Here is a 17,220-nt window from a genome sequence, read left to right on the forward strand (position 1 = left end):
CTTGGCAGCAGCCAAACAAAGATGGGTTACCTGGCCACTGGCTCTCCACCCAATGCCCCAGTTGCTCAAAGTTGGACTTTATGAAGAAGAATGTGGCATCAGGATCAAAGATCCTCACCACTGCACCAAGAGGCAACATCATGACAGAGAAGATGGAAGTTGCCAACAACTTTATCTTGCTTGGATTCACAATAAACATACTTTGTTCTAAAAGGTTTGGAGAAGAGGAAAAGTGGGTGAGTCTGGAGTAGGACCAGGATCACTCAAACACACAAGGCTGACATGTGAAGCAAGAAGCTGGTTTAATGCACACCCATGTTTACTGCAGCTTTGTTCACAAGAGCAAGGAGTGGGAAACAACCTAAGTGCCCATCAACTAACAAATGGATAGAGAAGCTGTGGTATCTTCACACAGTGGAATACTATGCTGCATTGGAAAACAAGGAACTCATCAAATATTATAGAAAATCGGTGACTCTGGAGGACATTATGCTGAGTGAAATATCCCAGTCACAAAAGGACAAATACTGCATGGTGCCACTGTTGTAAAACAGGACTGACCTTGGGGTTGGGGAAAGACTGAGAAAGATGGGTTCAATAATGTATACTACATTGAAACAGATGAGGGAAAAAACTGTTTAAAAGGGATATGTGATTAGGTATTTTTTCATGACAGGAATCTAGAGCAAAGGCTACATGGTGGAGTGGACCTGGGGGAGAGTTTGTAAAACAATGAAAGATTTTTTCTATTACTCTTCCAAGAGAGTAGTGTACTGGGGGAAGGGTTGGGAGGAGAGAAAAGTACAATAATGAATGAATGGAAATCCAAAGTCTCTGTAAATTTTTACTGAAATTAATGATAAAGTTAAATAAAATTAAAATTTAAAAAAAAAGAAGCTGGTTTATTTTCACCTTCCTGATGGTACACCGAGTTCTCAAATCAGAAATCAGCAGCTCTAGTTCATCTTTTTGTTGTTGTTTGGTGCCACTGAGTCAAGCACGACTCATAGTGACCCTATGAACAACAGATCGGAACACTGTTCTAGCCCGCGCCATCCTCACACCTCCTGATACACAAGAGCCTGTTGCAGCAGTCACCATATCAAATCACCTGGTTGAGGGTCTTTCTCTCCTTCACCAACCCTCCACCCTTGCCAGCATCACGTCCCTCTCAAAGGAATAGTCCCTCCTAGCACCATGTCCAAAGTATGTGAGGTGAAGCTTCATCATTCTTGCCTCCAAAGAGCACTCGGCTGCACCCTCTCCAAGACAAATCTGTTCCTTCTCTTGGCCGTCCATGACTCTTCTCTAACACCATAGCTCAAAGGCACCAATTCTTTTTCTGTCATTCTTACTCGCTGTCCAGGTCTCAGATACACAGCAAGTAATCATCAGAAAGACTACGGCCTGAATCAGATGCACCTTAGTCTTCAAACTGACATCGCTATTCCTCAGTACTTTGAAAAGGTTCCTAACTGCAGATTTTTCCCAGTGCGATGTGTCTCCTTATTTCCTGACTGCCAGTACGAAGGGTGTTAATTGTGGTTCCAAATAAGATGAAGCTGTTGACAGTTTCAATCTCCTCTCCATCCATCATGACTCTGCCTGTTGGTCCAGTGGTAAGAATCATTGAGCTCTTCATGAAGAGCTCTTGCTCTTGGGAGGGTTTTATATACTGAGATTGTTAATGGGCTCAGCCCATCATGTGAGAAAACCTGGGTTGGGCAGTATTCTGTTGGAACCTTTTCCTTATCTTGCAAGTGTAGCCTTACGTCAGCTCGTTTTCCGTGGTCTTCGTAGACTCAGCTCTCCACTCGTGGTTGAGCAGGCTGGAACTAGGGGCAAGGGTTGAGCCGAGAAGGAGAAATTCTAGTGACAATGAGGCCATCTTACTTTACCTAACAGGACCAGCAATAACAAGATCAGAAGACATACTGCTTTGGGAAAGTCTGCTGTCAAGGACCTCTCCTAAGTGCTAAGGAGCAATGATGTTAGTTTAAACACTAAGGAGCTCCTGTTTCAAGCCATGGTCTTTTCAATTATTAGCTATGCATCTGAAAGTTGGATAATGGTAAGGATGACAGAAGAACCACCCATGCCTTTTGGGTTGTGGTGTTGGAAAATACTTTCTATCCCATAGAATGCCAAGAGAACAAACAAGTATGCTTTGGAGAAAGTGAAACTGGGGTGATTGTTGGAGGTGAGGCTATGGTAAAGCTTCGTCTCACACACTTTGGGCATGCTGTTAGGAGGGGTGAGTCCTTGGAAAAAGATACCATGCTTGGAAAGGTGGAGGGTCAGTGAAGGAGATCCCCAACAACATGGATTAACACAGTGATAATAACAAATGGCTCAAGTCAGGGAGCTCTGGTGGCCTAGAGGCAAGAAGCTGCACTGCAATCCCAATGGTGCATGGTTCGAATCCACCAGATGCTCTGCTGGAGAAGGAGGAACAATCTCCTCCTGTACCAGTCAGATCTGATTTGACGGTACACACACCAAAATAATAAAAGACAAATGGCTCAAGTCTATCAAGAGATGGTGGGATAGAGCAGAATAGGGCCAGGTCCATAGATGTTCCTACATGGTCAAAAGAATCACACTCAACTCAATGGCACCAATATTGACAGTAGGAGGCTAACAATGCCTCAGATATCCATGCTGACGCATCACTCCAGCATCTCTGACATCACTCACTCTTCTCCTCTGCCCTGCCTCAGGCCTCCCATTTCCATTGGTGTCCTGTAATTTGCTGAAAGGTCGCACAGACACTCACCATCAGAGAAAAGGCTCACCCAGTTGTACATGTGGTTGCAGATTGGCAGCTGATGGGCTTGGAGCCTGCAGGCTATTTGTCAACATAGCTGGATCCGGTTAGATGCAGGGTCCCAATAGAACAGGTGTGGTTGTGGTTATGTGCTGTCAAGTCAATTAGGACTCACAGCAACCCTATGGACAGCAGACTTGAAATGTGTCCCTTCCTGCCCCATCTTAGCCATCTCTGTCAAGCCCAAGTCCATTGTTACAGTCACCGTGTCAGCCCGTCTCAGTAAGGATCTTCCCGTCTTTCTCTGACCCTCCAACTTTCCCAGCATGACAGCTCTTTCCCAGGACGGGTCCCTCCTGACAATGTCCCAAAGTATGTGTCAAGGAAGTTTCGCCATCCTGGCCGTTACGGAGCACTGTGGTTACACTCCTCCAAGCCAGCCTCTCCTGACAGTCCATGGGAAGCTCCGTGCCCTTCTCCAACACTTAAAGACATCAGTTCTCCTCTGGTCTTTCCTATCCACAGCCCAATATTCAGATGCATAGGAAGCAACTGAAAACAATTCTTGATAGCCCTTTATACAGGCGGGATCCCAGGAGAACTCAGAGTGGTGACTTGCTTGGTAAACCTTCTAGTAGAGGGGGCTTGAATCCAACCTAGTCTTTGTTCTTAATACAATCATGAACTCACCCTTGAACGTCTTAAGCATAGATAGAGGCCAGAATCACAAGACTGAACGCTCTAGATGAGGAGCACATGACTTAACGCCTCGCCCGGCCTTTTCCCGCGAGGGCTGCCCGTCCCGGTGCAGGGCGGGTCCGGGCCCCCGGCTATAGAACCAGCACCTCCTGGTGGCTGCCCAGGCGTGGGCCCGCCCGGTGGCCATCAGGTCTGGGATACTGACCAGCGGTCTGACCCGTCTTGACCAAACCGTCGCCTCCTCACCAGCCTTGCTGACCCGCCCCCCGCCCCTGGCCACCTCCCCAGCCAGTCCCTCAGCCCCGGGGCCTGACATCGCGGGCCTCTGTCCACACACACTTCAGCCGCACACCTGCGGCCTACCTGGCTTCGCAAGCAGGATTCTGGTGTGGCGGACGCGAGGTCGCAGCGGCCGGACACCAGGAACTAAGAGGGCACTTCACAGCCGGCCAGCTGGTTCCAGCGCCCGGACAAATGTCCAAGGAGACCCGACAAAACTGAAAGTCAGAACCAGCACGGCACCGCCGCCGCCTAAGGCGGGCCGCTTCCGCGTAACCGGGCCGCGGCCCTGTCCTTCTTGGGCGCTGACCGCTGGCCAGTCACAGCCCGTGTCCACCTGCCACGCCGCCTCGCCGTGTGGAAGCCGAGGGGTGGCCATCGCGCGGCACCGACCATGGCAGGGGGCCCGAACCTGCAGTGGTCAACCCTCTGGACACGAAGTCGGCCGTGACGGCTCTGCGCTTGGGTCACGACCCCAGAGCTCCCGGAGGGTGACATAGGCAGCGCAAAGGCCGCAGGCCCGCCGCCACGTCCCACCCCTTGAGGCCTGGCTCTGCCCTCTCGATGCCCTGCAGCGAGCGATGGAAGCCCGGCCGCCGGCGGATGCTGACGCAGCGCGAGATCGTGGGGGACGCTCACCTGGACACACTGTCCACTCCTGGCCCGTCCGGAACCTTTGTCGTGCCCCGCGCAGCGGCGTCAGGAGAGAGCCCGCACTGCTTTCCGCGGTGCACCGAGGCGGGGACGCTGGATTGAAGGGACCACCGGAAGTGCCCTGCGGCCCAGACCAGGCGGGGGCGGGGCCGGGGGGGGGGGGGGCGGGGCCACGACGACGTGGGGGCGTGGCGAGGCAGGCAGGACCGGGGGCGTGACCAGAGGGCGTGACCAGGACGAAATATAGGCAAGGCCCTTGCTGGGTGGGGCGGGGTCAAGTTGGGCGGGGGCGTGGTCACGGGCGTGGTTACTGTATGGGGCGTGGTTAGGCCCTGCAGGGTGTGGGCGGGGCTCCGCCTGAGAGTGGGTGTGGTCAGGAGGCCTGGCCGCAGAGGGAAATGAGTGACCTCGACACCGCTAGAGCGGCCATCCAGCACCGGGATGCGCTCACCTGCACCCCTCCCTGACCAAAGCCACGACGCCCCTCTCTCCTGCACCTCTTTCGAAGGAGTCCCTCAGCCCCACGTCACTGAAACCGTCTACTCCACGTCACTCAGCCACCCTGGGCCCTCCCAGGATCCCACCCCGACTCCCACCTCCCACTGCAGGTGTGACCCACCCTGACCTCGCTCTGGGACCTAGCATGGCTGGCAGGTACCAGGGTGCGCAGGCCGTGGAGCATGGGGACCTAGGCTTCACTCGGTACCTCCCCTCTGGCCACTGAGCTACCCAAGGTTGTGGGCCGGGGGCACCTGACCTGACTGGAGTCCACGCCACCCATGAGCAGGTGCACCTCACAGGACTGGGCATAGGGACCCCATCCTGATCGAGGGCCCCCTGCAGTCTTAGTCGTTGTTTACTGCCCCAGCTTTGGACATTGTCCTTGCATTAGTCAGTGCCCAGCAGCAGGAGTGAAGCCCAGTGCTGCTACCCTCCTTCCAGGACAGTCACTGGGGTCTGCCCCTCCCTCATGAACACCTGAGGTGAGTGAAAGTCATCTGAACTGACAGGTCCACGTGGAGGTCCCAGAGCTCCCTCACTGCTTCTCTTGTCACCAATCATCCTGAGAACCCAGAGTCAGAAAGGGACAGGCCAGGACTCCCAAGTCGAAGGTAAAGACATACCTGGAACAGGTAGAGGCTGGGTCAGCAGGGAGCAGGGTCTCCAGGGCAGAGGGATCCAAATCCTTAATTGAACTGTTCCAAAATGTCCCCTCAGAAGCAGTCAAGAGGTCACATGTGGCACAAAGACGGAAGCACACACACCTCTCCCCACCTTTTTACTTCTGTCCTCAGAGGCAGACATGCTTGCTGACCAGTGTCCTGCCATGTGTCCCTGGATCCCAAGTCCCACACAGACATAAGCAAAGGACCTTTGATAGCCACTGGACAATAAAGCCAATGAGAAGGAGGAGAAGGAAGAGAGAGAGGAGAGAGGGAGAGGATGAGAAGTTTTACAGATGAATAGAAATGGGCCTCTGAGAAAATGGTGAGAGCGACACCTGTGGGAATTGTGGTTAACATCAGAGCAAATTGTGCAGAGCTGATGGAGGAAGCAGTGTGCTCTGTAAACTCACTCAGATCACAATGGGGAATTACGGTGTTGGCGCCGTTGTTGTTGTTTGGTGCTGCTGAGTCGGCTACAGCTCACAGAGACCCTGTAACCCTCAGAGCTGGACCTTGCTCCCTGCACTACGCTGGCCTCATGACCACTGACTTGTGTGAGTCCATTCATTGTTGCAGTCATTGTGTCAGTCCATCTTGTCGAGGGTCTTCTTCTCTTTCTCTGACCTTTCACCTTCCCCAGCATGTCTTTTTCCAGAGACTGACCTCTCCTGACAACATGCCCAAAGGATGTGAGACGAAGCTTCACCATTCTTGTCTCTCAGGAGACACTGGCTGCTGCCTCCAGGACAGTCTGTCTCACAGCAGCAGCCTGTGAGGTACCGGTCACTCTCTACCAATCCCTCCATTCAGAGGCATCGGTCCTTGTGAGGGCTTCTTCATTCACTGACCAACTTTCATGTGCTTGTTACACTGCTGAAAACACAATGGCACCAGACATCTCAAGTTTAAAAGCTCAGAGGAGAAAGGGGGTAAATCCTGTCCACCACATTTCGACAGTGGCTCTCAGGGTTAAGGCAAGGGACAGGAATGTGGGATGTGGTGCCTTGTCTTCCACACAATAGTAAAAGTGGGCTCTGACCTAATCAAGACAATTAAGCAACAGTGCAGCACCCGGAGCACAGCCAAATGAGCTGCACACAACAGGAATCCCGCCATGAGTGTCAAGGGGAGGGTACAAGCAGAAGTAGATATTCTCTGATGGTCAGGGTCAGGGGTCAGGGTTAGGGGCTTAGGAAGTCCAGGCTTATGATCTACCTGGACTTCAGCTCTGACACCAGGTGACTTGGCCATGGGACTTGGCATTTTTGTCCTAGGTATTTGATCAGGCAGTGGCCAAGGACACCTGCATGACAAGTGGCCAGCTTCCAGCTGGCATGATGAGCTCAGAGGTCCTTTGTGTTGCCCTGCCTTCCCTCTCTGGCTTTCACTTCCGTCTCCAGGGCAGATGCAGGCAGGACCTGGCCACCCTGTCCCTGTGGAGTCTGCAGGGCATGTTGATGGACCCACTGCCAGTCCACATATTGGGGGTTTCAAGCTGGGACTCAGGCTGCCATCATTTCACAGGGCGCAGCTGGAGGGGAGATTTTCTGGAGCTCATGGTCGGGCCCATGACCCCAGGCCTTGCAGCCTCTCCTGCTGGAGAAGGCACAGAGAGGGCAGCTGCTCTGAGACCAGTCTTATGTCACTGCACAATGCAAAGGGACATCGGGAGGCAGAGGTCCACATCTGGCCGAGCATCTGGACATCTTACTCTCTGATTCACCCAGGAGGCTGCTCTGCTGGTGGGAGATAGGGTTCCAGCTGGTGGGAGAAGCTTCCAGAAGAACACTCTGAGTCTAGGGCGGGAGGCACAACAGCCTTGGGGTGGGCAAGATGGGAAGCAACAAGGGACACACTTCTCCAGGTGCAGCGATCGCCACCATGGGCCCTTCCAGCCACATCTTGTCACTCCCATGAAGGCATAGGGGAGTCTGTGCAAATGAGGGTTGTGACCCACTCCTACGGGAATAGGTGTGTGTGATGACGTGACGTGGAAATAAGGCAATGACTCTCTGACCCTCATGAGCCAAATAACTCTCGGGGGAATAGGGTGGACACAAATCCCTGGACCCCACTACAGTCCTCATCTGTCACAAGGAGAGCCCTCTGGCTGCAGCACCTCTTATATCACAGGTGAGGGCGCTCCTCCCCTGGCCCACACTTGAACTTGTATTCCTAGCTTCCTAAACTATCAGAAAACAAACTTCTGTTTGGTAAAGTATCATCGCTCTTACAGCAGCACGTGGAAACTGAGAGCCCTCCTAAGGGAACTGGCCCACTTTGCTAGTGCAGAGCAGGCACATGGAATCTTTGAAGGGGACTGCTCAGGGTTACCACCCCGTGCACCTTAAAAAGGAGTTCTGGTGGCCTAGGAATAAGGAAGTGCACTGCCAATCCAAAGGCAGGCAGTTTGAACCCACTAGCTGCCAGCTACCCTACAGTAGAAAGATGAGCAGTCTCCTCCCAGGCGATTTACTGCCTCTGGTGGGTTCTGAGTTGGCAGCACACAACAACAGGCTTAAAAGGCCCTAACCCTGGGGAGAGCTCACTCCAGTCAGGGCCAGGCCTCCTGGGCTGAGGATCTTGGCAGAAGTCAGCAGCAGGACAGGCAGCACGAGGCTTGCTGACCCTCTGCCCGCATGAGATGGGCTGGAAGCTTGCTGCAGAGCGAGCTGCATCTGGCACTTGTGGGCAGCACTAAGAACTGCATGATGCTTGGTCATGTAGGGCCGTGGTGAGCCGTAGAGCAAATGCCAGATGGAAGAGCTGCGTCTGAGCTATGCTGTCTCCTCCAGTTGACGCTGGTCCTGATTGGCGACCTGCTGCTTCTCCAATGAGACCCGTGACTGCCAGCCCTGGTGTCATTGTGGCACATGATCACGGGCTGGAGAGTGTGAAGTGAAGTGGGAGGGATGGCCGGTCAGAACCGGTGGGCAGGTGTACAATCCTTCCTTCCAGGAGCTGGGGGTCTGGGGCAGATGCTGCTGGTGGTGACTTTCACTCCACCTCTTGAAGTCAGAGGGGTCAGAGGACACCATGCACACTATTTGCACAGGGACTTGGCAAGGTCCTGGGTTTGGAAGGGTTTTGGTGTCCACAGGCCAAGGCAGAGGTGGGCGGGTTGCTGGCCTGGATGGATGGAGACACCCAGTAAGCTGAGTCAGACCCAGGCCCAAGCCTTAGGATGGGCACTTAGGTTCAGCGTATCTCCTGCCCTCTTGATCCCTGGACCTCATCATCCTGTGGGCCCCACCAGGCTACACATGAGTCTGGGAGCTCAGGCTACTGCTCCGGCCTGCATTGCTAGGCCCAGCTGGGGGACCAGCACTGCTCACCTGCATACACCTCAATCCTGTGCGGCTGGGACCATTCCTAGCTGCCCTGCTGGCCTTCCAGCTGACCAGGGCACAGGGCTGGACAGCCATTTGGGCTGCACAGCCGGAGCTAGTGGGCACTATGCCATTCTGAGCCCCCTCTCCACAGTGCCCCAGCACCTGGCTGGTGTGTATGCAGACCACCATACAGCTCCTGGGCTCCAGCTGTTCAACTCCAGGCCCTGTAGGGACAAGTCCTGAGGAGCTCACCCATGTGGTCCCTGGGCTGGGCCTGGAGGTTGAGAAGCCTCTGACCACGAGGTGCCCAGCATGCGAAGAGTCACAAGAGGAGCCAGAGCCAGCCTCGGTCCAGCAGCCACTCACCATCTCAGGCTTTAGCCCCTCCTCACACCCGATGTCCCACTGACACAGCCTCCACAGCCAGAGTGACCTCAGGAACAGAGAGGGGCTTAGGGGCCTGGGCAGCAGCTGAGGGTCTCCAGTGGTCTCTCTCCTGCATCCACAGCTGCCCACTCCCTCAACACAGCCAGTCAGGGCAGGGCAGACCAAGGCCCCCACAACCTCCCTCTGGCCCCACTATCCTGCTGCTTTCCCGTACCCTCCTCTGGGTAGACCCAGGTCACCCCCTAAAGACCCCCTGCTTTCCTCCTGCACTGCACAGCTGCTGGTGAATACCAGGCCTGGCCATCATCCAAGCCCTGACACTGAAGTTTTGGGTACAGCCTGCTCCCAGGGCTGGCCAAAGTCCTCTTCTGCCCACACCTCCTGACAGGAAAGTCTGTCTCAACAACAGCACTGGTGGGCGACACCGTGGTCTCTGTCCACTCACACCTGGGCACATGGCTCCACGACACTATGACTCTGGGTTTATTGGAGGAGATCTAAGCAGTCTGTGACCCCAGGCCAGATCCCAGCTGCCCTGACTGCTGGTCACTGCTGTGTCCTCATGTCTGGAGTGGTGCCTGGAACTTCCATGTGGCTGGGAACATGCAAGCGTGCACACAAATCATGGACAAGAGCACATGTGTGCACCGTACCAGGGCTGGGCACATCCATGTGCACAGTGCCAGAGGACAGGAACATGTGTGCACACAATCCGGGGACAAGAACATACATGTGCACAGACTTGGGTGTGCACAGGCTGGGCTGGCCCCATCATCCACTGTAGCACGACATGTGTGCACCAGCATTGCCAGTCCCAGGCTGACTGCTAGGGGGACTTGCAGGGAGCTGCCTCAGATTGCGCCCAGAGTTCCTAGAAGGACAGTGGGGGCTGGGCTGTAAGCAGAATCTCCCTGCAGCATCAGGAGTCTGAGTCCTGGGGCCAGAAGAGCTGGACCGATGCAGCCCCGAGAATGGCCACCAGGGTCAGTGCCATAAAAATGACGCTAGCCACCCAGACACCATAGCTCTCGGCCTGTTGCAGAGTGGGTGCCGTGGCTGGGATCATGTTGGTCAGGTTCAGCATGTAGCCCAGTGTCCAGCCGATGTCGGTCCCACTGGCCTGTGGACAAGAATGAGGTCAGGGTTACAAGATGCCACTTCAGGCCCCATTGGCGCAGCCATATCGTCAGGACCCTGGTTACCTGTCTGCGGAACTCGATGTTGGACCAGGTGGCCTCTGTGAAGCCATAGCCCTCCAGAAGGAGTGTGAGGATGTAGAGGCCAGAGGCACAGTAGTCACGCAGCCAGCGGGCATGTTCTGGGTAGCTGGCCTGCACCTGGGTCCACAGCAGAGGCGTTAAGAGTGGAGCACCACCCATTCCTGGCAGCCAGCCTAGGACCCACTGCCCGGTCCCAGTGAGCAGTATCCCACCCCACGCCCACCAGGCAGAGACTGGACATGGGAGAGGTCAGGGCTCTGGCAGTCCGTGAAATTTCTCCTACGTGTCCCTTTGGGAACCCTCAGAGAGTCCAAGAAGATTTTTTCCAGGGCTCCCTTCACGGTCCAGCAGACTGTGACACCCCCTGAAAAGAGTGGCAGTGACGGTGTTGCATCCCCTGGACTCCCCAATCCTGCTGGCCCCACTGGAGGGGCTGGACCCAGGTGCGGCCAGCCCACAGCTCAAGCCCAGGGACTCTGGCCGGGCCACGCACCAGCTCCCAGGGGCGCCTGCAGAACTCCCAGACGCTGGCATTGACGGCGTCCAGGGGCTTCCCGTCGCTGACATTCAGAAAGCGGAAGGTGTGGTAGAAGTTGGAGAAGGCCTGAGGGTGGGAGCATAGCGTGGGCGCCCTGCTGCGAGCACCCCAGGCAGCGCCCCAGGTCCCACCCACGGGAGAGGCGGAGGGCAGGGTGCGCTCACGTAGAACCTGCCCTGCACAGGGGGCTGGTAAACCCCGTCAAAGGCGCAGTCTTCTCGGCCCCCACAGCTCGCGAAGTTGAACAGGTCCCTGAGGGCGGAGACACAGGCCCCCGGGTTCCCCGCACCCTCGACCGTGAGGTTCGCGCTGGCGCCTGGTGGTGCAGAGGCAGGGACGCAAGGCGACTGGAAGACGGGCGCCAGGGGCAGCGTGGCGCGGTAGCCGCTGTGGTAGCACGGGTGGCGGACTGGGCCCGAGGGGCTTGCCTGCGGGGAGAGGCTGTGAGCGCCCCGCCGGCCCTGGACCCCGCCCGGCCAGCCTGGGCCTCACCTGCACCAGCCCGGCCAGCAGCCGGCTCAGCATCTGGTCGCGCCCGAAGCACAAGTAGCTGTGCGTGTAGACGCTGTAGTTGGCACCGTAGAGGAGGAGGGGGGCCTGCGCGCTGGCGTTCAGGATGGGGCCCTCCGGCACGAAGGCGATCTGCGTGGACGCCCCCCCCATGTCCAGGGCGCCCACCAGCGTAGCTTCGGGGGGGCGGACCCATTCTCCAGAGAAGGTGTACTGACCACAGACAGGGCTCACTCAGCCAGTGTACCCCAGGTCCGACCAGCACTCAGCCTGGCCTCAGAACCTGCAGGCCCTTGGGAAACCAGGCCTGTCCCCCATTACTGCCCCATCCCTAGCCCCTAACCCTGCGCTGGGTGCTAATCCTGATTTAGGACCCCTACCCGGCCCTGGGACCCCAGTCCATAGACCTCTGCTCCTCGTCCCACCCCATCCTGCCCCAGTGCACCACCAGGCTGCCCACCACCTCCCTGACTGCAGGACACACCGTAAGCAGATTCCGCAGCACGTAGTTGACGGTGATCCAACTGGAGACACCTTCCTCCATGCCTGTCAGGAGCCCAGCACCCCGAAAATCCACGGGAGATTGGGTCAGGACCCTGGCGACCTCCGTGAAGATGCTCTCTGCCTGAGAGTTGTTCTTCCAGCTGGGTGGAGGGGAGGTCAGGCTGGCTGCAGCAGGAGACCCCGTCTGCCCCGCTCCACTCAGGACCTTGCCCCTGCCCTCAGGCCCTGCAGGTTCTAGGACACCCGTAACCTGCCGCCTCACCGCAGCAGCCTCATGCCGGCCGTGGCCCCCAGGAACATGGGTGTCTCTTGGTGCTGGGCTGCAGGGATCAGAGCCAGAGCTTCCTTGAGGCAGCCTCGCAGGCTCTCGCCCGCTTCAGCAGGGTTAGATGCGTAGGAGGAGATCCCAGGGCCTGAGATGGGAATAGTGCCAAGCTGTGTGTGCAGACCCAATGGGAAAGGGCCAGCAGGTGTGGCGAGCTGAAGGTCTCACTCAGATGAGAACATCCTGGATTGGCCTGGGGCGGTGTGTGTGTGTGTGTGTGTGTGTGTGTGTGTGTGTGTGTGTGTGTGTGTGTGTGTGTCTTAGTACAGGTGCCCTTCAGAGCAGACAGGTAAGCGAAAGCACGCTTGTACCTCCTAATGTGTAGTACACGGTCAGTGTCACACGGAAAGTTGGGCCAATCATGTAAAACTCCACTACAGGTAGGACAGCTCGGGTAAACCTGGCTTCCTTGTCTAGTGGTTAATGTGCCCCAGAAAAGAGAGGTGAGACTGCAGGGCAGCAGGCCCCAGAAGAGGCCAAGGTGGGTGGGTGCCAGGATGCTTTGCAGGCCTGGCTCACCTCCCCACCTGCCTTGAGACTGTGCACTAAGGATACACACAGGCTGCTCTTCCCGCAGACAGAGGTCGGTGGCACTTACGCTTCCTGTGAGTCTATCAGCACCACATTTCCCCTCCAGACCTGCTCCACTGGCCTAGTGGCTAGAAGCTGCACTGCAATCCTGAAGGCACACAGTTCAAGGCCACCAACTGCTCCATGGAGAAGGATGGACCATCTCCTCGCTGGGGTTTACTACCTCTGAAGATCCACCAGAGAGTCAGCTCTGGGTCAACTGCTCTGCGGTACACACAACAATGCTCATCTTGTGTCTCCACGTTCCATCTTGGTCACTCACAGTTCTTCTCACTTTTAATCCTGCTGTGCCACCTAACAGAGCGTGCTATCGTGTGAAAACCCCACATGCACTGAGAAATCGGGCCGCGCTGAGAGCCGGGATTGCCATGCTCATTTTACTGCCTGGTTTGGCTGAACCACAGGTCCCTGGGCCTGCCTCTCTATCTGTAGTGACATCCCTAGCTCCTTTGTTGCCCCAGTCTCTGCAGCCCCCCTCCGTGCTCACTCAGGGCCGTGGAGGGAAGCACCGGTGGGTTACAATGAGGAGCCTCGGGTGTGGAGCGAGAGGCTGGCTGATGGGCACAGTGGCAGGCTGGCCAGAAGGCGTAGCACATAGGCTGTGCCCCCCACCCCACCCCAGCTTGTGAACGTGGGCCTGAAGTGGTCTCATCCCCTCTGAGCCCTGTGCTTGCTGCGCTTGTCAGGAACAGAGGACTCAGCTCCACACCTGGCCCCATATCTCCCCAGGAAGTCCCTCAGCACCAACCACAGGCACCCTTGACCACTGACCTTCCACCTGGCAGACCAGCGCCTGGCTGACCACACCTGTGTTGTTCTCCTTATCGGCAGGCCACTTGTACACAAAGAGGGACGTGTGGGAGGAGCCGGCATCAAATACGATTCCAAACTGGAGGTGATAGAAGTCACGGTCACGGTCTCCCTGCCCCCACCCCAACCAGCCAGTGCACCCTGCTATCTGCTGGTGGCTTTCACTCTGCCAGCACCCCTCCCCCCACCCTGCTCCAGACTGTCCAGCACCTTAGTGTCTGCAGGCAGAAGGATGCTGGTGGACTCCACCAAGACAAGCACCAGTGTAGTAAGGCCTGAGGCGGCAGCAACAGCCAGTAAGCCGGTGAGGACCCCCTCCTTCCAAGACATCCCCATGGTGGGATGGGGCTGGCACCTGCAAAGGACAGCAGAGGGCACTGCCTGCCACCCGCAGGCCCGCCCTCCTCACCACTGGCTCTCGGGAGGCAGGGGCTCCATGCGCTCCAAGCAATGGAAGTGGGCTTGAGAGAAGCATAGCTAGAGGACAGGGCAGGTGCGATGCTGCTAGTGTGGCCGACAGGACTCATAGCGACCCTACAGTCACACACCTGAGCCTGTGCTCTCCATTCTGGCCATCTCCCACGGGCCATGCCCCTTGTCACGCTCACTGTGTCAGTCCATCTTGTTGTGGGTCTTCCTCTCTTTCTCTGACCCCCTGCCATTCCCAACATGATGTCCTTTTTCCAAGGACTGCTCCCTCCTGACAACATGCTCCTAGTTTGTGACGTGGCGTTCCCCAGTCCTGGCCTCTATGGAGCACCCTACTTGTACTTCCTCCAAGACACATTTGTCTGTTCCTTTGATGGTCCATGGGGGCTCTTGTGGCCTAGTGGCAAGTAAATGCACTGCAATCCTGAAGGCACGCGGTTTGAGTCCATGAGCTGCTTGCTCAGCGAGAGAAGGATAGATAATCTCCTCCTATGTGATTAACTGCCTCTGAAAACCCACTGGAGGGTCAGCTGTCTGTCAGTTCTGACTCAGTGATGGGTAGCAACAATAACAACAACTTCTCCAATACCACGACTCTTCTTCCGTCATCCTTTTTTATTGTCCAACTGTAAGATAAACAGAGCGTCATTGAAAATACCATGGCTGGCTCAGAAACACCTTTGTCTTTAAACTGATATCCTTGCTTCTTAGTAGTACAAAGATGTTTTTGACAGAAATTTCCCAAATATTACATCTCTCTTTATTTCTTCACTGCTGCTATCATGAATGTTGATTGAGGGTTCAAGTAAAATGGGATCTTGGACAACTTCATTCTTTTTTCCACCTATCATGATGTTCCTAGCAGTCCATGGTATTCTCAGTACTCTTCTCCAGCACCACAGCTCAAAGGCATCAATTCTCCTTCTATCCTCCTTAGTCACTGTCCAACTGTCTGATGCATAACAAGTGATTGCAAAGACCATGGCTTGTATCAGATGCACCTTAGTTTCCAGAGAGACACCACTGCTCTTCAGAACTTTGGAGAGGTCCCTAACAGCAGACTTTCCCATGGCAATACGTCTTCTAATATCCTGGCTGCTGGTGCCGAGAGTGTTGACTGTGGAGCCAAGCAAACTGAAGCTGTGAACAATCTCAATCTTTCACCATCCATCCTGATGGACTGCTAGGAAAACAAACAGATTCATCCTGGAGAGGGTTAAACCAGGCGGCTTCTTGGAGGCAAGGATTCTGAGGCTTCGTCTGACATACTTTGGACATGTTGCAAGGAGGGACAGGTCCTTGGAGAGGGACATCATGCTTGGGAGGGTGGAGGGACAGTGCAGGAGGATTGATTCAGTGACTGGGGTAATCAGGATGGGTTTATCGGAGACAGTGCGATTGGCACAGGTCAGAGCAGAGTTTAGGGCTGTTGTACATAGGGTCGCTATGAGTCGCAAGCGACTCGACAGCACATAACAACATCATGATGTTAGGGATCTCTGGTCACCTAGTGGTAAGAAGTTGCGTTGCAATTCCCAAGGCATAGGATTCGAATCTATCAGCTTCTCCATGGAAGAAGGATGGGCAATCTCCTCCCACACGATTTACTGCCTCTGAAAACCCGCTGGAGGGTCAGTTATGAGTCAGTTCCGACTCAAAGACGTCCAACAGCAGTATCATGATATTGCCTGCTGGTGTGGCTTTTTGTTTAACTTGATGATGAGATACAGTCTAGATTGAAGGCTGTATCTTTGATCTTCTGCAGCAAGTGCTTCAAGTCCTTTTCTCTCTCTGAAAGCAAGTTTGTGTTATCTGCATAACATAGGTTGTTGGTGAGTCTTCCTTCAATTCTGATGTCACATTGTTCTTCATATATAGTCCAGCTTCTCAAATGATTTGCTCAGTATATGGATTGAATAGATATGGAAAAAGGATATAGGCCTGACACATACCTTTCCTGATTTTAAACTATGCAGTGTTCCCTTGTTCTGTTTGGGCAACAGCTTTTTGGTCTATATATATAGGCTTAGGACAAGCACAGTTAGGTGTTCTGGGATTAACTTTCTCTTCAATGTTATCCATAATTTGTTATGATTCACAGTCAAATGCCTTAGCATAGATAATACATTACAAGTAAACATCTTTCTAGTGTTCTCCACAGTCACCTAAAATCCACCCAACATCAGCAGTGATATCTCTGTGCCACTGCCTCTTCTGAATCCAGCTTGAATTTCTGGTTGTTCCCTATCAATGTACTGTTCTAGCCATTTAAAAATAATCTTCAGCAAGATTGTTACTTGCATGTTATATGAATGATATTGTTTGATAAATCTACATTCTCTTGGATCTCCTTTTTAGGGAATAGGAACAAATTTGGATCCCTTCCAGTCAGTTAGCCAGGTAATCTTCCAAAAGATAAGAATGAAAGAAAAGACCAATAGGAATGTCTGAAGAGACTCTGAAACTTGTACTAGAACAGAGAGAAGCCAAATTAAATGGACCAAATGCTGAAGGAGGAGATGGACAGAAGATTGCAAAGGGCAGCTCAAGAAAACAAAGCAAAACATTCACATTAAATGTGCAAAGAGCTAGAGTTAGAAGATGTAAAGGGAAGCATATGCTCAGCATTGCTCAAAGTGAAGTAACTGCACACAAACTCAAGTTGGGTTTGAAACTAAAGCAGCCTATGGGCAACATTTTAAATGATGCAGGAAGCGCCAAAGAAGATGGAAAACAGCAACAGGATATGTATAAACTGTTCAAAAGGGGGCAGTGAAGGGAGAAGGGGCAGAATCGAAGGAAGAGTTCAGAGACTGTGGACAGGGATGGCAAAGGAACAGGCAAGGGGTGGCAGGGCCTTGATCAGATGGAGCGATTAAAGACACTGATAAATGTAGCTACATGCCGTCAAGTCCCCTGCAACCCATAGCAGCCCTATGTACAGCACCTCTGAAGCCTGCCTATGAATGCATACAAATGTATAAAGCATAATGTACTTGAATGAAACAT

General features: G+C 54.4%; 1 protein-coding gene across 1 annotated transcript; it reads right to left on the reverse strand.

Moving 5' to 3' along the window:
* Window positions 1-10,203: 10,203 nt before the first annotated feature.
* ENTPD8 (ectonucleoside triphosphate diphosphohydrolase 8) lies at window positions 10,204-14,118 on the reverse strand. The gene is made up of 9 exons (XM_006900669.1): window positions 13,993-14,118; window positions 13,744-13,861; window positions 12,319-12,469; window positions 12,037-12,196; window positions 11,535-11,765; window positions 11,207-11,470; window positions 10,998-11,108; window positions 10,487-10,621; window positions 10,204-10,404 (listed from the first exon to the last, which is right to left on the reverse strand). Exons 1-9 carry the CDS (start codon window positions 14,116-14,118, stop codon window positions 10,204-10,206), a joined length of 1,497 nt encoding a protein of 498 aa, XP_006900731.1.
* Window positions 14,119-17,220: the final 3,102 nt, after the last annotated feature.

The sequence above is a fragment of the Elephantulus edwardii genome, unplaced genomic scaffold (genome assembly GCF_000299155.1).
Source record: "Elephantulus edwardii isolate Elephantulus edwardi_28Jun2011 unplaced genomic scaffold, EleEdw1.0 scaffold00289, whole genome shotgun sequence".
NCBI lineage: Eukaryota > Metazoa > Chordata > Mammalia > Macroscelidea > Macroscelididae > Elephantulus > Elephantulus edwardii.

What these genes read in the sequence shown, in the direction of transcription:
- ENTPD8 (XM_006900669.1), bottom strand. Translation starts at nt 14,118, where the DNA reads ATGGGGATGTCTTGGAAGGAGGGGGTCCTCACCGGCTTACTGGCTGTT. An exon ending in TTCTGCCTGCAGACACTAAG is followed by an intron (nt 13,862 to 13,992) that starts GTGCTGGACAGT and finishes TATCACCTCCAG; the next exon opens with TTTGGAATCGTATTTGATGC. An exon ending in GCTGGTCTGCCAGGTGGAAG is followed by an intron (nt 12,470 to 13,743) that starts GTCAGTGGTCAA and finishes TTCCCATCTCAG; the next exon opens with GCCCTGGGATCTCCTCCTAC.